General features: G+C 48.5%; 1 protein-coding gene across 1 annotated transcript in view; it reads right to left on the bottom strand.

Moving 5' to 3' along the window:
- Positions 1 to 24,541, bottom strand: part of CCDC12 (coiled-coil domain containing 12) — a 34,522-nt gene extending 9,981 nt beyond the window's left edge. The window contains exons 1-2 of the mRNA XM_042817637.1: positions 24,411 to 24,541; positions 2,777 to 2,847 (exon numbers count right to left, since the gene is read on the bottom strand). Of these exons, the coding sequence (XP_042673571.1) occupies positions 2,777 to 2,847; positions 24,411 to 24,533 (194 nt within the window). The 5' untranslated portion in view covers positions 24,534 to 24,541. The remainder of the gene's footprint in view (positions 1 to 2,776; positions 2,848 to 24,410) is intronic.
- Positions 24,542 to 25,065: the final 524 nt, after the last annotated feature.

The raw sequence follows: 25,065 nt of genomic DNA, 5'->3' as shown, positions 1-25,065 counted from the left end.
CAGCAAGAAAATATTCGGTTGTGCCTGCAGTGCAGGGTGTGAAGTCAAGTCCCCAACATCTCAGCTAGGTGAAAACCAGCCCTAAAGCCAAGCTGCAAAGAGGTGAAGCAGCAGGCAAAGCTGTTCCTGACCTCAAGAAAGTCACAAACGACTTCCAGGTCATCTGAAGTCTACATATGGGCCACAAGACTACTTATGGGTTTCACTGGCCTTGTGTGCGTGGTGGTTTTCAGGTTGAGGAAGCAGCAGAGCCAGCAGGGAAGGCACATTCAGGCTACCAGAGCCCTTTATTGCTCACATTAGCTCAGCTTACCTTTCACCACCAGCACACAAGGCATTAGTGCAGAGCAGTTCCCTTTTTCAAAGGGTTGAGAAAGCTCAGCTTTGCTACCAGGAAATGAAAATCTAAGATGAAATCAAGTTAGCAGCTCGCTGGCATTCTGCTTAAAAACACACATCCAATTTCAGCAAGAGAGAAAGAGCATTCAACAAGGAAAGCAGAAAGCAACAAAGTCCCTAGATGGGATGGAGTTCAGTTGTAAACCTAAGAATTGTCTCAGCCAAATTTGTGATTCAAACATTTCCTGCAAAGCAGATCTTGCTCTCATTTGCCTTGCAAACAGAGGTTGAGATCCTGACAAAACACACAGCAGTTGGATAGAGCTGCAGGCTCCTGAGGACAAATTGAGCTGGAAAGGGAACTTTTTGCCCCAGAAGTTGCTGCCCTCCCTAAAGGTGTTATTCCCACATATTGTGGATGCCCTGCATCCACATCTGCATCATGTATCAGTACAAGGCCGACTGGAAATAGAAGGTTCATACCCAACAATCTCCAATCTCTACAATCTCACTGAAGCTTCAGGGCATCTCCCACAGGCAGAAGAAGGCTTTGCTGCAAGAGGAGAGCTCACCAGTGTGCACATGTTAGAGGAAATGACCTCCCAGCTTGGCAGCAGTGATGCTGAAGATTTGGGATGACACTGCATCACCTCTGATACGCTTCAGGATGCTCAGCAGTGGTTAAAAAGAAGCAGCCCCCATGCTAAAAATCAGTCCCAGTGGAGGAAAGGATTACTGTTGGGATTTCAGTGACCAATTCACACTTCCAGCTTGGGTGCAGGAATGTCACTGCTAGCTTGGTGCTCCTCAGCAGAGAGCCATGCAGTGTATCAAGTGGCAGGGCTGGAAAGCAAGAGCTGATGATTCATTATTCATCATCGTTTCCAAGATCTTTAACACCTCTTACAGCCTAGACCTTCCAGCACAAAACCCTCCAGGTGTGCCAACTGTAAAAGCTCAGCTTAAAAGATCAATCCAGAGTTCTATCCTCTCCCAGAATAAAATGGGTGCTGGCAGTTTGGAGAAAGCTTGCAGCTTCTGCTGAGAGTTATCCCCTCAAGCAGGGGAATAGATTTTACTCCACTTTTTCCCCACAGCAGCAGTTCTCATGCACAAACAGATGCTGTGATGAAAAACAGCAATGAGGAAAACCTACATCCCAAAAGTTTTAAGCAAACCTCACCCCCCCTGTTGTCTCCAGAGCCGACCTGATAGCATCAGTAGAAACAGGAAACCAAGCGCAGTCAGCTGGTTCCGACAGGAGCAGCACCCTGCCTGGGTTAGCTTTGTGCTCACATTTTCCAGTGACAAGAAGGAACAGCAGTGAGCTGCAATTAAACAGCCACGTGCACATTGCAAAGCCCTCAGGTTCACGGAAAAAAAAAGTGCACTTTCCAAACCATGCATGTGTAAGTGACAGAAAGCACAGCAGTGTGCCTGTGCTGCCATACAGAGAATCCTGGGCAGGCTGAGAGTTGGGCAGAGAGGAACCTGGTGAGGTTCAACAAGGGCAAGTGTGGAGTCCTATGGCTACGGAGGAATAACGAGACACATCAGTACAAGTTAGGAGCTGAGCTGCTAGAGAGGAGCTCTGTTGTGAAGGAGCTGGGTGTTCTGGTTGACCAGCAGTGTGCCGTGATGGCACACTGAAGTGCCTTGCACAGAAGCACGGCAGCAGGGTGAGGGAGGTTCTTCTCCCCTCTGCTCTGCACTGGTGAAGCCACATCTGGAGCAGTGGGCCCAGTGCTGAGCTCCCCGGTTCCAGGCAGACAAGGAACTGCTGGGGAGAGCACAGTGGAGGAGCTGCAGAGATAGGGGGGGCCTGGAGCATTGCCTGGTGGGGAAAGGCTGAGAGCCCTGAACCGTTCAGCCTGGAGAAGAGAAGGCTGAGTGGGGGGATCTGATCACGCCTATCAGCATCTGAAGTGTGGAGGCCAAGAGGATGGGACCAGGCTCTTTTCAGTGCTGCCCACCAACAGGACAAGGGACAATGGGCACAAAGTAGAACACAGAAAGTTCCACACAAACATGAGGAAGAACTTCTTCACTTTGAGGATGACAGAGCCCTGGAACAGGATGCCCAGATGGGTGGTAGAGTCTCCTTCTCTGGAGATATTCAGGGGGGTTGGACTGGAAGATCTCCAGAGATCCCTTCTGACCTCAATGATTCTATGATCCTGGAAATGGCTCTCCAACTGAGGGGAATCTGAACTGCATCTGTCCTCCAGGTGTTTCTGAGAACATCACCATGCCCTTGCAACACTCTGCTGTAAGCCAGACAGAGCATTCTCTTCATTCCCCTATCTCAGACTATTTGCAGCAAGTTATTCACACCAAAACGAAACAAAAACTGCATTTTTGAAGATCCTAATTAGCAAACAGGTGGGCTGTACTTGAACAATATACGAGAGAGAAGTCAGAATAAATAAATAATTACCTGTGCCTGACATTCTCCTCCTCCTCATCTTCTTTGAACTGCTTGGCCTCAGGTTCGCCACTGTTCTTATTCTGGAAGGATGAAAAGTTATGTGTCAGCCTCAGCCCCTGGAAATACCATGGAGCAAACAGGAGCCCAGCACAGGAACCCTCCCCATGGCAGGCAGCAACACACGGCCTGAAGTTATGGCTCAATTAGGACACCTTGAAATTAAGCCTGCCTTCCTTTTTCCTCCATTTCGCCTGTCCAGATAGCGTGATAAATAAATGTTAGAACTGGCAAGGAGAATCAAATCCTCCCCTCAGAGGCATTCACACCATTCAGCTTTGATATTCCCCTTATCACTGAGCAACCGCATCAATTCAGGGAGAAAACAACAGGCTGCAATCAATGACAGAGCTCAGGAACCTCACCCCACCTCCGCACTGAAACCTTGCAATAAAAGAAGAGCAGAGAGATGGGGGCCACCAGGCAAGGCAGAGGAGAGCCAGCAGTACCCTCAGGAGTCACCGTGGCCATTTTAACAGGCTGCAAAACAAACGGACAGAAATCAGAGAGTGCTCAGCACTGCAATGGGTCTGATTTCAGCCCCTGAAACTCTGTGCTGTAACATAACCAGATTTCTCCCAAACAGCACAGCAAAGAAGCACATTTTGCACCATCCATACTCCACTAGCAGCTCACCAGTCTTGCTACTAGCTCTATTATTACCCAGACAAGTAATGAGCATTAACAATAATGAGTTCTGTTTGGCCTCCCACTGATGAACCAATTCCATTCAACTGCTGAACAAAGTTTATTCGGTGGCAAACATCTACCCATGCATTACACAGTACATTGCTATAGGGAAGGCAATATAAAAGCTTTAAAATGCTGTTCTGCAACCTGGGTAAAAAAGAACAGACAACACTGGGAGAGGAGTCAGGCTTGGTTTGCTTTGGGCTCATCGGTGAATGGAGCTGTTCAGGTTCAGCTCCTGTCGGAAGTGCAAGAGAAACGGTTCAGCCTTTCTAAAAACAAAAGGTCATTCCTACCATCAATATCCCATTCAGTTTACTACTCCTACAATCAATATCCCATTCAGTTTACTCTCCCTGTTTGAATGCAGGCTTTAGATTTTCCAAAGCCCATCCTAACTTCCCATCACTTGTGCAGCCATTGCTTGTTCAATGAAGAGCTCTGCTGAAGGAAAGCAAGGGCAGCGTGCAGTGGCTTCTTGCTGTCAGCTCGTGCTGTGCCACGCTCAGCCAATGTTATTTCAAGGTGTGGGAAGTGCCTTCTTTCACTTTCTCATCCCTTTCATCTCCTCACACTCTGTACACACACACGTTCAGCCTACATCCTCCTCATTCTTGTTTGTATTTTATCTGCAAGGTTTATAAGCACATCCTGAAATACTACAGAGACATTTGGCAACAATATTCACGCCAAGCAGTGGCTGTTCTTCCCACCACAAGCCTGCACGTCCCACAGCACTGCATATCTTTCTTTTCCCCATAAGCTGAAATAACTTCTTATTCCCTCCTCCCCAGCCATAGGGCTTTACACTTGCTCTTGCTGAACCTCATGAGGTTCCCCTCCAGCCCATCTAGGTCTCACTGAACGGCAGCACAGCTGTCAGGTGTGACAGTCACTCCTTCCAACTTCACATCAGCAGCAGGATGACAACCATGAACCAGCATGGCTCAATGTAACACTGCATCTCCAGCTCATTCCTCACACAGCTGCCCTCTGAATTTTACTCCCTGCCATCCGCTGCTGCTGAGGAGGCTCCATCAGACAGATCACAATGAAAGCACAACACAAACGAGGTCTGAACCAACCATCTGAAGTCAGGCCTCCCCCCCAGCACAACAAATTCATTCTGCCTCCTCATTTGCAAAGCTGGCTGGAAATGAGATTTCAGTTTCATAGCAGGTGATGAAAAACCCAGCGCTAAGCCACAGGGTAGAGTGAGAAACGTGACCAGGGGAACCCCAGCCTCTGTGCAAAGGCAGTTTGTCACAAGAGTCACCTATATGGGTTGGTGTGGAAAGGCTGGATGGCTGCTGCAGGGCTGGATGGCTGCTGCCTTTCCAACTGCCAGCAAAAAGCTCAGCATTTCCAGCTGCACTCAGTCCCTATGCACAGCTTCTTGGGATGCCTTTGAACTCACGCAAGCTGAGAAAAGGCAAAGTGGTGAGATAAGGGAGGCTTACACCCAGTGCTGAGTGCAGGGAGCCATCATGGGTTTCTAAATGTACAAATTTGGGCTCTGAATCCATAGCTGGTTCAAAGCAATCCTCATGTCTTTACCTAGGAGCATGAAGGGAAGATCCCTCTTGGCATGAAGGCATGATCCCTCCTTCCTCGCTTTCTCTCCTAAAAACCAGCAAAAGGCTGGAGTCACCAGAGCTCAGTGTATAAGCAAACCAAACTCCAACAGAAAGAAAAGTGTGCAAATTCTTAAGGGAACAGCTACCTGAAATCCTTGGATCTGCATCTGAAGTGTTTCACACCATGACTGCTCTCACGCACAGAGCCAGCGGGCACAGCTGTACCTGCCCATCTGTTCCAGCACAGAGACAGCTCAGGCTGCATTCATCACAAATTAACAGGGTTAAGGTGTTAAGCTTCCCTGTTCACAGCCCCTTGTCTGAGCACAGCTGAGAGATGGCAGTAGCTAGAGGCTGAGTGGGGAATTCTCCCTGGGCATTCTGCATAGTGCTGAATGACAAAGCCACTGCTGCAGGAGCAGGGGAGCTTCGGGGTGGGGATGCAGCACAGCAGCCAGGGCTGCACCAACAGGGAGCACAGAGAGCTGGAGGGCAGCAGAGCTAGCAGCACGGCATGGGACTCAGCTCCACAGCCATGTGCTGTGTCGGATCTCATTACCACGATCATTTATTGATACAGACACAGGCACTCAGACGCATCTTATCTCACAGCTCTGTGTTTCACTGCCACCCCAGCTCTCTCCTTTCTTCTCTGCCCTTAAAGGATCGGTCTGACAGCTCAAAGGACTTCAACACAGCTGCAATGTCTTTGGGGTTCTCTGTTGTTCTCGGAGACCTGCCCCTTTGCCATCCCCCTTCCAACCCTGCTGTCCAACAGCTGTGTCACAGCCTTCATTTCTTCAGACAGGAAGCACTCCTCCTGGCACAGAGCTCAGCCTCATCACCACCTCCTGCTCCAAGCATTTTAAAGCATTTCCCTTTGCTCGCTGGTGGTTGCTTCTCCCAGGTTTGCACCAATTCAGTTTTCACCGCTTTTCGCTTTCTACTTTTTCTGATTTAAAACCTCAAGGCCAAAAAAAGGGAGCTGAAAACAACCCCCTGGTCGTTTCACTCTCACAATTCCTCTTTTCAAGGCGAGGTGTTTGCTACCAGCTGCACCTCCCAAGATTGGAGACCCAGCCGCGCTCTGTGAGAGTGTTTGCCTGCAAACAAAGTCACTCCCACCCTTCAGTCTCTGCAAGGAGACAGTCATAAGATAAAGCTCCAACCTTAAGAAGCTTTCTCTTGCTTGGAGTCTCCCAGCTATTTAATTTGCAGACATGGCAACTGGCAACCCCTGCCCCGTAGCTACCAACCTGCAGACTTCTGCTTGCCCGATTCCCACTCTTCACAAAGAGCTCTGAGATGAAAAGAATCTCATCCCCTGCCTGTTCAAGGCATAAATCCAACAAGATTTGCATCAGATTGTACAAAGGAGGGTGTCAGCTGCCTCCTCCAATACCTGCAAGGCACAGCAAACTTGACAGGGGACAAGTTAGCAGCCCAGGCTCCCAGCAGAACAAGGGTGAGAACTATGTGACGCCTGCCAGGCTGAGAGCCTGGGTCCTGCACAACACAAGCCATGGTGTTTGGTCAGCATAGATGCATTGGTTTGCTTTCCTCCTTGCCAGCAGCAGGCAGAACAAGGAACGCATCTGATAGCCTCATGCAGTCAAGATGGATGCTGACAGCTCAGTAGAAGCACTCTGTAAGCACAGACAAGCATTACACATAGCATATTCATTTTCCCTCCAGCAAAACCAACCCTACCTGCAAGAAGCTTCTGCTCTGAGCAATCAGAGAACGTTCTGAGAAATGCTAGGCTTCCCCCTGGGCTTCAGCACATTATCATGACTTTTCCCTTCCTGGTAGGTGTCTTCACAGCCCTTTGGTTCATTCTCCCATAATAACAAGGGAAGCAATTTGCTTTGCATCGTGTTTAAGGCCAAAAGGGATGTTCAAGTTGCCTAGCCCAACTTGAGAACACTTCTGATGTGGGAAGTCTCACCCAGCCATCCCTCCTCATCCCAAAGACATCAGGAGGAGCAGCTCTCCTTCCTGCAGCAGCTAGATGAGCAATGGGAATACTGGGTACACAAGTCACAGGCCCCCAAAGCAATGCTTCTGCTGGGTGACAATCCTCCATTGACAGCCACTGAACAATCAGTATCAGTTACTTGTTTCAGAGCTGTAATTTTGCAGCAGCATGTTGTGCAATACCACTAATCCTTCACTAAATCACATTTACATGACAAAAATGACACTCCCTTTTTCCTCACTCTCCATTAAATGCATTGCAAATCACTCTTTTCATCCTTCTGCTCCACACTGACAGCAAACTGCCTTCACCCAACTCACCCATTTATTTCTAAGCAGTGATGTTTTATTAGCACTCTTCCAGTCCTTTGAAACTTATCCAGTATTCAGAAAAAGATTTAAATCAAAACACAGCAGGCTAACAATCTCTTCAGCTGATTATTTTAGGATTCCTGGGTGCAAATTACCCACAACTGCTGATTTAAGTGTTTTTGCTGGATGTCTAACATCCTCTCATCACGCTGGTCTGGAAAGCAGCTCATCATTCCTCTACGAGGCAACCCCTTCCCAAATAACACTTGATGAAGTCAAGCTTGTATTTGTTTCTTTCTTTCCTTCCCAATGTCTTTTCAAAGTCTCTGTCTGAAGGACTGCTTCCCCCTCTGATCAGACCTGGCCTCTCTCCCAGATTCCAATAACTATACTGCAATGGTCTGATACCTGCCTGCATCTTCCAGCACACCCAATCTCCTTTTCCATTCCCCTCCAAGCCTCAGAAGAGCTGTTCTTCTGAAGCCCCCAGACTACTCAGCTGGCCCTGTGCACCCACACTAAATGCAATCCAGCAAACCTTCAGCAACCTTAAAAGTCAACAAAATGACCTCACAGTTTTTCCTCTTCCCAGAGAGGAGGGAAGATGCCTACCAACTTATTTTCCACAGGGATTGACCAGATTACTAAAGACCTCCTTATCTTTCATTTAAGGTCTGGTCGTGTTATCAGAGAGTGGCTTAGGTTGGAAGGGACCTCAAGGATCATTAACCAACCCCCCTTCCATAAGCAGAGCTGCCAACCTCCACATAAATGTAAATAAATACAACCTCCACATAAATACCAGCCCAGGCTGCCCAGAGCCCCATCCAACCTGGCCTTGAACACCTCCAGGGATGGACGGGGCATCCACAGCCTCTCTGGGCAGCTGTTCCAGCACCTCACCACTCTCACAGTAAAGAATTTCCCCCTGACATCCAACCTAAATCTTCCCTCCTTCAACTTAAAACCATTTCTCCTCGTCCTGCCATTATCAACTCATGTAAAAGTTGACTCCTCTCCTGTATGTAGACTCCCTTAAGTACTGGAAGGCTGCAGTGAGGTCACCCCGCAGCCTTCTTTTCTCCAGGCTGGAGAAGCTTTGGAGGAGTTCAATAAAGATCAGTGCTGGAACAAAGCAGGTGCTCAACCAGCCAAGCTGGTGTTCAAAGCAGCCCATCCTCACTTCTCATTCAGCTGGGAAGCACCCAGGTCTCATTTTCATTATGAAAACATCACCCAGGTACCGAGCATTCACCTTTTTCATGGTTACAGTCATGGTTTTCCTCGATTTCTTCAAGCTCTGCACATAGTGGTCAGGTCAGCTGCACAGTGAGGATTGAGTCACAGTGTCCTGCTAGGAGCACGGCACATGCTGGTACTTTGTGCTTTCTGCTCAGCCAAGATTGCAGCTGAGATGTCCTTGAAGCCTGGCAAGGTAACCATGCAACCTCAGTGCCCTCTTGGGATGTTTAATGCCAGCAGCCCCAAGAATGCAAAAAGCTACGTCACAAAACACTCCGCACGTCACCAAGGTTTCCATCAGTGATAAAGCTTAAAAATGAATGCTAAAAGGATCTAATCAAATTGTGCAGCAAAAAGTTCTGAACATAAAAATGTCGTTACAGTATATTCAGAATCTGAGAATCACCAATGTTTCTCAAAAGCTGTTTGGAAGCCAATTGCTCACAGCAATCTTCATGGTAACTACATAAAACCAGGCCTGAGCTCCTCTGACCCTGCAGCTTTTTCCATAGTGAAGCTTTAATCCTGGTTCAACCCCAGCTGGTTACTATGGGAATGGTTAAATCAGCACAACTTCACGTGAGAAACAAACACAAGGAACAAAACTGCCTGAAAATTCAACACCTTCTTTCATGACCTCGTTGTGGCCTTCCAGTGCTTGAAGGGAGCATATAAACAGGAAGGGGAACGGCTGTTTACGAGGGTGGATGGTGACAGGACAAGGGGGAAAGGTTTTAAATTGAGACAGGAGGTTTAGGTTGGATATTAGGAGGATGTTTTTCCCCCAGAGGGTGGTGATGCACTGGCACAGGTTGCCCAAGGAGGCTGTGGATGCCCCATCCCTGCAGGCATTCAAGGCCAGGCTGGATGTGGCTCTGGGCAGCCTGGGCTGCTGCTTGGCGACCTGCACACAGCAGGGGGTAGAAACTGGATAATCATTGAGGTCCTTTTCAACCCAGACCATTTTATGATTCTACAACAGTGCCTCCAAAATACAATTTTATTACTTTTTTTTTTGCAATCTATAATTACATTGTTTATGCAGCAAACAATCGCAAGTATTTCCTCCCTTCCAATAAGCCACAACAACACTGAAGTGGCTGCAGTTTGCTATTCAAAAATACACCCATTTCGACAATTTCAGACCCTGTGTGTTTGCACTTTGAGTGTGGCTCTTAGCCAGCAGAGCTTGGTGAATATTTCAGGCAGCAAACTGCTGTCCCCCATGAGATTGGTGTCACTAATGCTCCCCCGAGACCAGAACCACAAACCTTGTATTGAAGACAGCAGAGCAAAAACATGAGTCTCACAGTTAGTTAGATGCAGAAAGCTTCAGCAGTAAGAGCACTCCATTGCAAAGCTGGAGCCCTCTTCCAGGCAATGACGAATCACAAAATTGCACATTAACTTCTCCATCCCAACACAGGAGGAACATTGCTTCTGCTTCCCCTAATCATAAAGGCTGGAGAAGACCACTGAGATCACCACTATGCTCACCAATCTCCTACCAGGAGATACATCCAGCCTGGCCTTGAATGCCTGCAGGGATGGGGCATCCACAGCCTCCTTGGGCAACCTGTGCCAGTGCCTCACCACCCTCTGGGGGAAAAACATCCTCCTAATATCCAACCTAAACCTCCCCTGTCTCAGTTTAAAACCATTCCACCTTGTCCTGTCTCCATAATTCTGGAACACCTCTAGGGACAGGGACTCCACCACCCCCCTGGGCAGGCTGTGCCAATGCCCAATCATTCTTTCCAAGAAGAAATTCTTCCCAATAGACAACATAAGAAGCAAAACCCAAGCACGGCTGAGCCCCAAGGTGCACACACTCTACTAAGCAGCACATGCTTCAGATTAATTCTGGACCCTTCTTGAGTTTAAGGTTGTAACTCATTCTCCATCCTCACACCATTATTTTTCATGGCACTGATCCACATCATGGCAATACCAGATGCTGCTCCAGCATTGCTGCCACCTTCCTAGGGATGTCCATGCACCCTGGCCTGCATTAGGTGCTCACCCTTTACTGGGAGCTCTCTCTCAATCTGTATGCCAAGTCCTACTAGCCCCAGTGCCAGGCTTTCCTTCTTGTGTGTGCATGCTCATGGCAAAGCTACATCCCTGTTGATTTACAAAGCATCTAATAATTGATATTGAGAACTAAAGCAATGCTTTGAGAATGTATGAACCTGAAGTCGCTCCCCAAAAGGAAGCCTCCACCAGAATCATCACTTCAAATATTCATTAGGGACAACTTAGTATCTTGCATACAATGGCACTGGAAACCATCCATCCTCTGCGTGGATACAGGAATGCAATTCAAGTGTCTGGAGATGCTTGAGCAAAGCCCAACTCCTGGTAACAGAAAGTTTTATGGAGTTTACAGAGGAAGCACTCATGCACTGCAGCTATTCCTCCTGGAACAGCAGGGCTGGCACCAGGAAGAGAGCCCATCACAATTCATTCTGCCAACAACAAAAACCCCTCCACGTGAACCTCATCTATCAACTACATATTTGCAAGGCTCCTCAGCAAGAGCTGCTGATGTACAGCACCTAACACTCAAGAATCATCAGAATCTCTCTAAACAATAAAGCCTCTTAACTCAAGAATTAATTCTCCCTCTTTGAGTCCCCATCACGCTTTGATGATCCCCATCATCTTTGCTTGCTCACTATGCGACCTTTCTACTGCACAGAAGAGGGGAAAAACCTTTAAAAAAGAAACAAAAGCACCTATTAGTGATATTCAAGCTACCTGTAGCAGGTTTGGACAATGCTCCAGTTATCTTGGAGAACTGGATAGGTTTTTTCCCCAACGAGGGAGGGAAGAGAAAGCCAAGAGGGCTGGCCTGGAGTTGAGAGACATTCCAGTGGGTTAATGTGTCACCTCTGTTGTTCCAGAACAAAAGCAGAAACAAAACCAAACGCTACACATGAGCGGTTTCATTTCTCCCAAGAAGCAGTAGAAACAAAAAAAGAGAGAAAGACAACAGCCAGGCTCATGCTTATACACCAGGACCCTGCTGAGGGAAGAACATCCATGCATTAATCTTTCCAGTTCCATATTTATACCAAAAAATAAAGTAAAACCAGCAGGCATTTTCACAAATGCAAATCACAGCTTTGCACACGCTAATTACGCAGCGCTGCTTGGGTGCAAGACAAACCTCACTCTGCATTTTTGCAGTTGATGATTAACCTATTTTCTGGAGTCTGTTTTTCCCCTTCATAAATTAAACAAAAAGGCCATGGAAAGGCAACACCAGCAGCACAGGCACCACTCCCCAGCCATGGTCTTCCCTGCACCTTGCATCTGACTTTGATCTTGCAGGCAGAAGGATGCTGGGGGAAACACACTCATGGAGATCACCAGCACCATCCCTGTTAGTCTGATAAATTGCTTGGAGGCTACAAGGTACTAAACGATGTTTAAAAGAAAACTTTGCTATTACTGAGCAGCAGCCTAATGTACAGATAGCTAAAAGATGGCCCAGCAACATAAAGACATTCATTCATGGTCTTTACGACACGTTATTCCAGCAATGAGATTTTAATTTCCCATCCATGAAATCAGGGTGTTTCAGTACTACTCCAGAGATATTGTGAGGCTGAACAAGCACAGCCATATCAAATACTGATGACATAGGAGGTGCAACCCAGGTTTTCACATCTAGCACAGGAGTAATTGGGCATAGCAGGGACACGAGCTTTTAACAACTGTAGTTCTGTTCCATGCTCCATGCAAGGTCATGGCCAATGGAGCCCCGCTGGCCACGCACATAACAAAATGCTGAATGAAAAGTAAGAGTTTCTTGCAGATATCCTGGCACAAAGCTTTCTGAGGTTGTTATGGGGCAGTGGTGAGCCCCCCTGTGTCCAACACAACAGCTTACGGTCCATAACTTGCCTGGAAATTCAGTTAAGGGAGATTCTGGATTTGGATGGATGTTCAGTTCAGGGTCTCAAGGTTTTAAAGAAAGGTATATGGAAAAATGGAGCTTCTGCTCTTCTCCAAATTCCTCATATAGCCACAAACGAGCTGAAATCACATGGGAACAAAGAAAGATTCCTCTCCTACCTGCATCCAAGAATAAGGCTGCAGGATGAAACTAACCCACTGCAATTCCCCAAACCAGGCACAGGCTGGTGAAAGCTCAAATCGTGCAGAACAAAGTGTTTCCTTCTCCCATACACTCCTGTCCACCTGCAATATTTGGAGGATTGTACATAATGGATCAGTACTGCTGTTCTCTTCTTGCTGGAGAGCTTTTAGCTAGCCATCCACTAGCTTCTCTATCACTGCTATCAACTGCAGCTTTAAGAGGGTGGGTTTAGATTAGACATCAGGAAGAGATTCTTCACCATGAGAACAGTGAGCTGCTGGCACAGGCTGCCAGAGCAGCTGTGATGCACCCTTGCCCACAGTACCCAAGGCCACGGATGGGGCTGTCAGCACTTGGGCTGCACAGGGGCTGGGCAGACTCTAAGGTCCCTTCCAACCCAAACTGCGCTGGGATCCTGCAATAATCCCATCACATTCCATTACTTCTATGTGGGTTCTGGTTTAGAAAAGAAACAAATCACCTTTCCAGTACACCAAGCCCAGCCCCACCTGCAGAAAAGCTCAGTTCCCACCAGCCCAGCTCAGACTGCTGCCCTCCAAGGTGACCATACCACCACCACCCATGTCCCCATCCAGCCCCATTCATTTCTGCTGGCCACACCTCACCTCGCCCCATGGGAAACCACTTCAAGGACTTGCCCTCCCACAAGCCCTAACCCAAACAAATAGAACAAAAGGAGACAAAAAAAGCCTCTTAGCTTCCTGAACCAGCTGGTACCAGGGTCACACACAGGCTATCAGCTGGAAAGGTACAACAGGTCATCAGACCAAACCCAAAACCCACAGTTTCACCAACGCACAAAATCCAGTGCTTAAAGGTGGGCATCCTCCCCACATGCCAGGTCCAGGAACCAAAGCAGACAGAAACCAAGCATTTCATATTCCTGCTGGGTTGGTTTCCACCCGATCCCATTGATCTGAAGCTCAGTTCCCCAGCCCAGCACAGGACCTAGCAGAGCTGGCTGACATCTGCACAGAAACATCTTGGGAATCAGAGCAGAAGCAAAGAACTTGTCTTTATTTGGATCCCTTGCATAAAACCTGGCAAACAGTGCTCAGAGGAGCCAGCTATTACTATCACTGTTTGTCACAGCAAGGAGCTGGGAATAAGCAGACATGAATTTTTGACTATGCACATTCCTATGGGAAACAGATGCACTTTCCTATCCCAACAAGTGCTCCTCGTTCCACGGGGCCGACAGCAGAGGTGTGCAGACAGAACACTGCTCAGCTTCAGGGCAGGACAAACAAAGTGAGATCTTGAGAATACACTGCTTTTTTAGATTTCTCTATTCACAGAATCATCCGGTTAGGAAAAGACCTCCAAGATCACCTAACCTAACCACCAACCCACCATGCCAACCACGTCATTCAGTGTGACATCCACCCTCTTCTTGAAAACCTTTGGGGATGGTGACTCCACCACCTCCCTGGGCAGCTTGTTGCAACAAACAGCTCTGTCTGTGCACAGCAGGAAAGAAAGAGCTGCCTGCAGTTTGCCTTGCCAAGAAGCAGTTCCAGCAAGCTCCAGATCCCAGATAATTGCAGAAAGGGCTTTGGTTGAAAAGGAATCTCAAACGTTTTCCTGTTCCAATCCGCTTGCCACAACAGGATTGCCAACCACTACATCAGACACCGGGCCAGGCTGCCCAGGGCACCATCTAACCTGACCTTGAACACTTCCAGGGATGGGGCATCCACAACTTCTCTGGGCACCTCACCACAAAACAGTGCCCAAGCCCTGCTCACCCTAGAGATGAGCAACAGTTCCACAGACCCTGAGGCAGCCTGTGGATGACCGCTTCTCTCCACGTGGCATATTACAGCAGTGCCTATAGCAGCTCCAGAGACAAGAGGGCTGAGGAGTGTTTCCCAAAGCCATCCACCCGCTCCCAGCTGCCTGCCTATTTGTGCATTGCTGGTGGAAGCACGATCATTTTGTCTGCAGGCTTCCATCTCCAGCCATTCGAGCACTGCAGCGATAGTTTATTACTTTCCTAATAAAGCCTGAATAGAAATGAAGCCTTTGTAGCCCTAAGTGTGTGCTTTATTCTCTCTGTAATAACCTTACTACGCTCTGTTTCCACAGCAACTGTTTTCTCAGCCACTTCATCCCTCTGCTTCCAGGAACGCAGGCTGCTCGCTCCACTGACATAAAAGCCCAGCAGAAAGCACGAGGAGGGCAGCAAGCCAAGCTGTAGGGCCACAGACTGTCCTGGACAGGACCGTGAACCATTTGGTCACTCATTGGCACTCATGAATTCACCGACCCCAGGAACAGCAAGGATGTGACCTGCAGGAAAAGGAGCGAGAAGCAAGGGGAGGTAAATCTCTTTGGTGCAGTCCTGCAGAGGAAAACGTCAACCCTGTGGCCTCCCTCCTGCCTCCCTCGTGAGCCCATGCAGGCGTGGAGGGGCAGGGAGCCACAAACCGAAAGCAACGTTGAACAGAAACAAAGGACTGGGTGTGAGCCAAGCTGATTTTTTCCAACGTGATGCATGACACAGCCACAAAAGCTTTAGTAGCAGCATGGGGATGCAAAGAGAAAAGCAGGTGGAGGTGCTTCCTTCCCCACCACACGCAGTCTGAATGCTGCAGTCCCATCGGGAAGGCTCCCGTTTTTCTCCCTCTGGCTTTTCAAGCTCTGCTTGAGGCTTTCTGGCCAAGACAGCAAAATAACAGCTCTGTGGTTGTCACACTTGTTTGGTTTCCAGTGGAAAGGCCCCTGCCCTGCTCAGGTCAGTCCATACATTACCTCGCAGGCCAGGTTGCTCCATACAGTGTGCCACTTTACTGATGGCTCCCTCTGGAAAATGAGTGGCATTCCCTTGTGCCACGACAGCAGATATTCTGCTCTGAAAGGATAGGAGCAGGCAGGCCATTTAAATGGGAGATTATCTCAGAGGAGATCCCTGGCGTTTAGCTGCAATAATAATCAAACACTGCCTGAGAAGAGTTTAATAGCTGCAAAGCTAACACAAAAGGAGAAAAGCCTGCACATCCATGGTAGCATCTATCCACGATTGTAAAGGTCTCTTTGCCTCTTCTCTTCGTGCCTTCACACAAAATTCCCCACAGTCCCAAGCAGTGTGGATCTCTGCAGCACAGCTGAGGATGCATAGCTGGAGCCAAGGTATCTCCCTACAGGCACTGCTGCTGCTTCCCCCCACACCTTGCTTTGCACAAAGCAGTGGGAATAACCTGAAGCTGCCACGCATTGAAGCTTTAGGCACAAAGCCATAACTATCCCAAGAGAGACAAGAACAAAGGCAAAAGGAAGAGTAGTGTGTCTTGTCATACGTGCTGCACAAGATCAAATTGAAAAGAGCCATCTGTGTGGGTAAAATCTGGATATTTACAGCATTTTCTTATTTCAGCTTGTCCTTAGCTTTTGGCTGGCCTTGTATCTCTGCGCTGCTTTCACTATCAGCCCTGATTACACCTTCCAAATGCCTTGCTGCTAAAGGTCACTTGATTATTGCTTATTAAAGTGTCCTTTGCAGCTGCCCCAAATCCACTGAGGAATGCACTTGCTGCTTAGATCAGCTCTGGAGCCTCATTTCTGAGCCATGACTGCAGCTTAAGTGCTGTCTGAAGTTCAGATACGTTACTTTTCCCGTCAGCATTTGTATTTCAAATCATTTTCTTCCAGCTGAAAACACATTACCCTTGAAAGGCTCCCACTTTGTGCCAGACCAGCTGAATAGCAAGAAGATTTGCATTTGTGGTACTTCTGGAACAGAGGGCATCGGGAAAACAAGCATCAAGCCCCAGGTGGAAAAAAAAACAACCACCTAAATGAAATTGTGAGTTGTCAAAGGAAAGAAAAGCTTTGGAAGCACCCAAAGAATCCAAAATGGAATCAAACACTTACATGGAAATACAAGTTTCCAACTGGCCTTTAACTACATTATTCTTTTTCAGCAAACACCCCCTTGAATTCAACCACCATTTTAAAAGCTTAAGAGCTCAGGACCACACTTAGGACTCACCCAGAGGGTGGTGAGGCACTGGCACAGGCTGCCCAAGGAGGTTGTGGATGCTCCATCCCTGCAGGCATTCAAGGCCAGGCTGGATGTGGCTCTGGGCAGCCTGGGCTGCTGGTTGGTGACCTGCACACAGCAGGGGGTTGGAACTGGATGAGCATTGTGCTCCTTTTCAACCCAGGGCATTCTGTGATTCTATGAAGCTTCATTCCCAGTAACACATGTTCTTTCAAGAAGAGATGCCAAGGGAAATTCCTGCAGGAACTGCTGTAGGTTTACATTCAGCAAAAGCAGGCAGGACTGCTTTCCTTCCGGATTTGTCTCATGGGTAACTGAAGTACCTACAGAACAAGGAATTTAGGGATGAGTTCATTTATTTGAATGTTAAATGAGATTTCCCCAAAGGAGAGTTTACACGTGGTTTTCCCCAGCCACATTCCAAGCCAGTGCCACAGAGCAGCACATCCCTCTGGAGCTCCCACTATCAGCTGGAGATGAAAAGAGGCTCCATGTCACTCAGCATTTCCAAGGAGCCATTCAAAAGCTTCAGTAAAAAAAAGCCATAGCAGGAGGCACAGCTGGGACTCCTGTGCTGCAGATTAAAGGAGCCAAGCTTTCAGCACCGTGGTTGGTGTTGAAAAGGAACAGTTAATCGTTTTTCCTTTTTTCATGGCTTGAGATGAAAAGAGAAAAATTATGTAAAAACCCTCTGTCCATTACCATGGCAATGCAAAAGTAACTCAAGATTAACGAGCACCAGGGAAAATCGGAGCTTATCGACTTTCTGCCCCTTCCTGCTGCCTCGGCCTGAGCACTTCACACTCAGCTGCCTCCTGCTCTTCGTGGAGGCCAAACGCTGCACCCCACAAGCTGGATTTCCATGGGGAAAAAAGCACTATGAAACCTAAAATCTGGTGGAGAAAAGAAGAGCAAAGCGTCTCTGAGCACATCCATGGAGCTCAATTCACCCAGCCGAAACCTCTGTTCACAGTGTCACAAAGGCAGTTGTAGGAAGTTTCCTCTCAGCACTGTCCCTCACCACCCAAATGAACACAATAGCAAATGTGCCACAGCATTTCCTCTCGTTTCAACAGCAGGAATTATTTCGACAGCTCCAACAGAAGAGCAAAGCCAGGTTACATGCAATGGCCAAGACAGAGCTCACCACCACTCCAGTATCTACAGCTAAAAATAAGCAGCTGCAGGGAAAGCACTCGGCTCCTTGCAAGAGATAACGTGTGCACTTCTTTATTTCACTAATTCTTTGCTCTGCTGGTGCTATGCAAAATGCCCTTCAAATCCTTTACTAACTATATATACACACAGACTTCATTGAAACTAAACTCCTAAGGTAAAAGCATTTAAGACACTGCATGAGTGTATTCAAGCCAAAAGAGAGGCCTGAGATCTTCCCTCTCCCCTCCCTTGAGCTGGACTCAATGATCCTTATGGGTTCCCTTCCACACTGCACCAGAGTGTCCATCTAGCTCCAAAGCAGCAGATGTGGACACATCAGAGTGCTGGTTTCAAGGGCAACCTGTGGGTAAGCATTTCATAGATACAAATAACTGCAGTTAATTATCAACTAGTTTAGCAGAAAGTTGCTGGTTTTTGCATGCTAAGGTGTGGAACTGCAACAATCCTCAGCTTTCCAGATTCAGAGAGGTTCAGGAAATCAGGCTTCTTTGTGTTCTGCTTCAAAACAGATCCTTGGCTAATGGTAAGAAACAGCTACTTACCATTGTATTTCATGTCTGGAGAGTGAGGTCAAAGCTCAAAAATCAGCAAAAAGAGGGGAAAAAGTCTGAGAAACATAATGTTCTAATCTGATTTTCAGCCACTAGGCAAGAAAAAAAGATATAGGAACCAGCAGATAATCAGGGTTTACTACACAATACAAGGATAAAGCCTCAGCTTTAGGTGATATCAGCACAACAAGCCTCGGGCAAACAGAGCATTGCCAAACCAGTTCAACACAAACCTACATCCAGCAGAAGTCTTCATTTCCCCCACTGCTGCCCCTCAAGAGCTGGCATTGCTCGTTTCTCACTCCCTTCCAAACCAAAAAACCTTATGCCGGGAAAGACCAACGTCACTGCGTGACTTCCACAGAGCTCCCAGCAAAAAAAAACTTGGTGGGGTTTTCCTGTTCATTGAAGGCAGCAGTGAAAACAGCAGCCAAGCCTGGACCGTGGAACTGGCCGGCTTCAGAGAGCTGTTCAAACATTCCAAACTGGCAAAAACACGCACAGCTCTGCTCAGTGCTGCACAACTTCCCGGCTCACTTCCTCTTCCCCAGCACAGAGGCAAAGTTCACCTTCATGACAACTCCCAGCAGCTTTTCCCATGGCTTCCTGCAGGCTTCCAGATAAAGGCTGCTGGGTTTGTTTCCCCTCGCTTCGCCTTCCTCTGTTTCAGATTTGTTTGGGTGTAACACAGGGATGGACAATCCCAGAGCTGGCAGAACTCTTTGAGATTCCTTCCTAAATCACTCATCCCAAAGCCAGCCTGCATGACATCCTGACACCCAGGGAAGAATCCAAGGGCTCCAAAGCACCAAACGAAGCCTTGCTGCCATCCAAGAAGGTGAGACAGATGTGGAAACTTGGGAGCAGCTGCTATGAGACATTCTGATCTGACTTAGGGAGAAGAAAAGAAAAGAGGAAAGCTTGCAAAGTAAAGACTTCACTCAATTTGAAACGATATTTCTTTGCCAGAACAGGAAGTAATATTCTGTATGCCAACAAGTCAGAGCCACAATGTGATTACGTGCGACTGAAAGCCAATTCAATTTAAATTTAGGAAGGAAATGACCTCTCTGATGCTGTACCTGATTCTGTGTATTACCTTGCAACTGCAAACTTTGCTGTTGCCAAGGCTGTGCATTTAGTCTGGAACTTCAGCATCACCTTGTGTGCTATTTTAATCACATTTATGTAAGCAAACATCAACTGACACGAGCCTCACGTGGAAATTATGCCCAGAACCCAAAGAATCCCAATTTTTATGGAGTAAAAAGAACATTTCCTGGCAATAAATAAAAACACAGCGCACAAGAGGATGCATCAGGCTTTGATACGCTTGGTCATTACCTCATTCATTTCCTCACTAATTGGGAAAAGATGAGCATCACCTTCAAGCCAAAACTGAGTGCACCGAGTAATTTACAGAGCAGAACAGGAAGAGGTTCCTTGTTTGACCTCAAGCAATGTGTGAATTGCAGCACCTGCCCTCCTGAGAGCCCAAGCACTGCACCGTCATGGCAGGAGAACAGCAGCAGTTCCCATCTTCTCCCCTTTCAGGGTTTGGGGGCTGCAGAAGGCATGGGAAAGGCACGGGTGGTTTGAGGACAGCACTTGCAGGCAAGATGATTCACAGTGAAATCCAGCAGCAACTCAAGTCTTGCAGAAGGGTTTTGCAAGGACGCATCACTGAGCAATAAGGCAACAAGTGAAATTCAGAGCCTGATGTACAGCAATGCACAGGGGGTAAAAAAAAAATATATCATTCTGGCAGCACTTACACAAGGAATGGGTCCCCCAATGAGCCTTGCTGTTTGGGAGGTGCTGGGACAGCTGAGGGGGGACCCATGCAAACGTCAGCTCAGTGCTGAGCAGCAACCAGAAAAATCACATCAGGATGGCACTGAGCACTCATATGTGTGCAGCCAAACAGTCTGGGGAGTAAGGAATGCAGTGAGGAGAGGTGGGATCTTTTACACAGAGGCTGGTGGAACTGGGAAAGAAAAGTAGGCATGCCCTGATAAATAAAACTAGGAAGTGGTGTGCCAGCACTGCAAACCAACACAGCCCCCACATCCTGAGCACCACACACAGTCCCAGAGCCCCTCTCAGCAAAGGGGCATCTCTGAAGTCAAGAAGATACACAGGAATATCATAAAGACAGTTCAGAGATATCTGTGTATGAAGACAGACCCCACAGACCCCAATTTGAATCTGGATGAGATGAACAGTGCTATAAGATCATGAAGACAGAACAGCTATTTCATGTTTCTCATTAGATCTGCAAAGGAGCATCCCAGCTCCTTTTTAGATGAGAGTTCTGAAAACTCTCATCTAATAGGTTTAACAGGTGTAGTTGGGTTTTTTTTTTTAATTGAACTTCAGAACTCTGCCTTGGGATGCTGCAAAAGCCAAGTGTAAGCAGAGACTTAAAGGGCTTGGATAAACTCAGCAGGACAAATCAACCAAGAACCACTAAACACAACACATCTTCGGTGTGACTAAGGAAGTATCTACCTTCCCTCTGTAGGAACTCGCTCCTCTCTGCTGCATGCAGGCTGCTTCTGGCAGTTAGGAGCTCACCCTGTGGATCCTGCCTCCCCTGGTCCTGCTGCAGCAGCAGCCACCTGTTTTAGACTCTTCTGAAATAATTCAGAAGGCTCTCAGCCACCAGCTGATCCCTGTCAGCAAAATCAAGAAGTCACCGTTTAGCTCACACTCATGATGACCTAATGTGGGCTTATTTACCAGGATACATTTCTCAGGAAGCTCTGCTCCCTCTAAACTTGCCAGAAGAAAGGAAGGAGCCTTTCGTTTCAGTAGCTTTTCTTCCCAGTGAGGCTAAGAAGGGCAGCATCCCACTTTGCCCCTGGCCTGTCCACACAGCTTCTATTGGAGCTATCAAACCCCAAAGGAAATAGACACCCTCCCACATTACTGGACTAACCCTCATCAACAAAATGAGGATGATGTGGCAGAAGGGGAGCAGAGCTCACACCTTATTAGCCTGAGAGAAAAGAAATAAGCAACACAAGGGCTTGCAGAGACACACTGAATCACTGCAGCCTTGCTTGGTATCACCGCTGAGGCACTGGCTGCCAAGTTTCTCCCATTTGCTGCATTCTTCTTTCATTTGCAGTAAAAATCTCTATTTTGAAGTAACAAGAACAAACATCACACAGGACAGAGACCCAGAGACACCACTGGGGCTCGGCAAGAGGGTTTGGTCACACAAGAGGTAGGTCACCAAGAAAAACATGGCACAAGCATCCCCACCACGCCTGCTTCTCTGCCCCTCCCATCCCTGCATCCAGGGACAAAAGGCTTCACTCCAGAGCACCGTGTTGCTCCACACCATCTTTTCCCCTCAGAAAGCCCTGGTGCTCCTCACTGATCTGCAGTGAACCCCAAATCCCACCCCCTCCCCCGCTGCTTGCATCCCCTTTTATCAAACCCTTTCACTCCAGAACCCCTTCCTCACGGTGAGGATGCCCTCTTAACCCATTCTCTGTAATCTCCACTTTTCCCCTCCTATCCCAAGCTCCCTCACTACTCCTTCCCCACAGTCATCCCTTCACCCTGCTCTCCTCCTTACCCCCCACGCTCCTAAAAGCTGCCTGGCCACCTCACACAGCCTCAGTCCCACTACCACTTCCAGCTACACTCCAAGCACCCTAACAAACCGCCTGCACCAAACACCATCATTTTCCCCTAAACACGACACAGCCTCCTTGCTTACCCATCCTCTGCACCCCACAACTTGAACCCTCAAACCACAGACCCAAAAGCTTTCCCACACAATGGAACACAAAGCCTTCTATGAACAGCTCTCTTCACAAGGAGCCGCTGTATCTTCACCACTTGTGTCTTCTTCTTGCTGTTGCCACCCCAATGAACAAGTGGCTAATACATCTTTTCTTCCTAGACACCAAACCCTCCTCCTTGCCTCAGCATTTGCCATCATCCCTCTCCTCATCTCTTTCCTTCTGCTCCATGTCCATCTGTCCCCAGGGTGTCATGGCTTCCTGCTCTCAGTGGCACACAGAATCAAAGAATCATTAACACTGGAAAAGACCCTTAAGTTCATCAAAGTCCAATCATCAACACATCCCCACCACCCCACCAAGCCATGTACTCCAGTGCCACGTTTCCAACAGTTCTTGACCACCTCCAGTGACAGCAACTCCACCACTTCACTGGGAAGCCTGTTCCAGTGCCTGACCCACCCTTCCTCCCTCTTTGTTCCTCCACTGCTGATGGAGCTCTCCCAGGTCTCCATTTCTCCCTCTCCTATTTACAGAATCACAGAATCATTAAGGCTGGAAAAGACCAGTAAGATTATCTAGTCCAACTGTCAACCAATCATTATTATGGTCACTAAACAATCTCCCCAAGCACCACATATCCACCACCAGGGACAGTGACTCCACAACTAGAATCATACAATCACAAGGTTGGAAACGACCCGCAAGATCATCTAGTCCAACCGCCCTCCCATTACCATTGCTACCACAAACTGAACCGTATCTCCTCATCCAGACATCTCCTGAACACTGCCAGGGACAGCAACTTTTCACCACCTCCCTGGGCAGCTTGTTCCATTACCTCACCACTCCTCCAGAGAAACTTTTCCTCATACACAACCTGAACCTCCTGTGGCATAACTTGAAGCCATCACCTCTTGCTTTATCTACCATGCTCAGTGGTAGAGTCCTGGGAGAAGCTCTGCAAGCCTTGTTAATCACAGAATTGACTCCCTGTTATGAGGTTTGTAAAAGCATTGACACTTGTGAGGTTTACCTTCCCTGGAGTAGGGTGTACACAGGCTTCACTCAGACTTCAGCAAAACAGCTTATTTACATTCCTCCTTATTGTATCTTCACCACTTGGTGGTCTTCCTGCCATTACCAACGAACAAGTGGCTAATCATAGAACCACAGCATCACAGAATGGGCTTCTTTGGGCTCCATCAAAAGAGGGGTGGCCAGCAGGGACAGGGAGGTGATTGTCCCCCTCTACTCTGCTCTACTGTTGTGAGGACCTATCTAGAATACTGCATCCAAGTGTGGAGCCCCCAGTACAAAAAAAGACAGGGAGCTGTTTGAGAGGGTCCAGAAGAGGCCACAAAGATGACCAGGGGACTGGAGCATCTCCCTTGTGAAGACAGGCTGAGGGAGCTGGGCTTGCTCAGCTTGAAGAAAAGAAGGCTGCGGGGTGACCTCATGGCAGCCTTTCAATAGCTAAAGGGAGCCTACAAACAGGAGGGGAATCAACTCTTTGAAAGGGCAGATAACAGCAGGACAAGGGAAATTGTTTTAAGTTGAGAGAAGGAAGATTTAGGTTGGCTGTCAGGGGGAAGTGTGAGAGTGGTGAGGTGCTGAAACAGGCTGTCCAGAGAAGTTGTGGATACCCCATCCCTGAAGGTGCCCAAGCCCAGGTTGGATGGGGCCCTGGGCAGCCTGATCTGGTATTAAATGTGGAGCTTGGTGGCCCCGCATGTGGCAGGGGGGTTGGAGATTCGTGATCCTTGAAGTCCCTTCCAACTCTGGCCATTCTGTGATTTTGTGATAGAATGGCTTGGGATGGAAAGGACCTTATGGATCATTAAGTTCCAACCCTCTGCCACACGCAGGACTACCAACCTCCACATTTAATACCAGACCAGGGCCCCATCAACCTACCCTCGAACACCTCCAGGGATGGGGCACCCACAGCCTCCCCAGACAGCCTTGTGCCACAGCATCACCACTCTTCAGGAAAAAAAAGTTATTCCTAATATCCAACCTGAGCCTCCCCTGGCACAATACGAGCCCACCGCCCCCCAGGACAGATCCTTTCTCCCCCCACCCTCCCTGGTTACAGGCCGCAGCCAGGGCCACCTCTACGAGCCGTAACCCGAGCCCAGCCGCTCCCCCGTCCCTCCATCTCCCACCTGCATAGCTCTCTGCCGCAAGGCTCGCAGCCTCTCCTGCCTCCGCCGCGCTTCTTCCTCCAACCGCCCCAACACGGGCTCAGCCTCCTCATCCTCCACGCTCCCTCCGCCGGGCGCCGCCATCTTGTCTCCCTCCCTCCCCGCCAACCCCAGCGCGCATGCGCGGCACTCGGTGGGGGGAGAGGGGGGGAAGGGGAGCAAAAAGGGAGGGGGGTTGTATTTGGGGGGCACCCTTAAAAATTCAACATTAATAAATAATAAATAAATAAATAAAAACAAAGCAAACATAAAGATGGTTAAAAGGGCCCCCAATCTCTCTCTTCATTCAGCTGGGGGAGGGAGGGGGGAAAGCTCTGTGCTGCGCTGGGGGAAATATCCTCTCCTTTACCCCCCCCCACCCTCAGAGATCTGCGGAGGGAGAATGGGGAGGAAGGGGGAATGGAGAAAAAGACGGGTGAAAAGCGCTGCCCCCCCCATCTCTATAAGCTGCCTGACGGCCACCTGCAGCCTATGGGGGGGGGGCGTGGAGGTGCCCCCCCGTAGCTGGGGGCGGTCCCGGCTGTGGGGCGGAGCTGAGGGCTGAGCCGTGCCGAGCCGTGCCGGGGCACCGCCGAGCCCCCTCCTACCCCTTACCTTAACCCGGCCCGCCCCCCCG

Source organism: Centrocercus urophasianus, unplaced genomic scaffold (assembly GCF_019232065.1).
Source record: "Centrocercus urophasianus isolate 14NV4802_14NV808 unplaced genomic scaffold, USGS_Curo_1.0 seq_16, whole genome shotgun sequence".
Classification (NCBI taxonomy): Eukaryota; Metazoa; Chordata; class Aves; order Galliformes; family Phasianidae; genus Centrocercus; species Centrocercus urophasianus.
The sequence above is the reverse complement of the archived record's forward strand: the minus strand, read 5'-3'. Positions and strand labels throughout refer to the sequence as shown.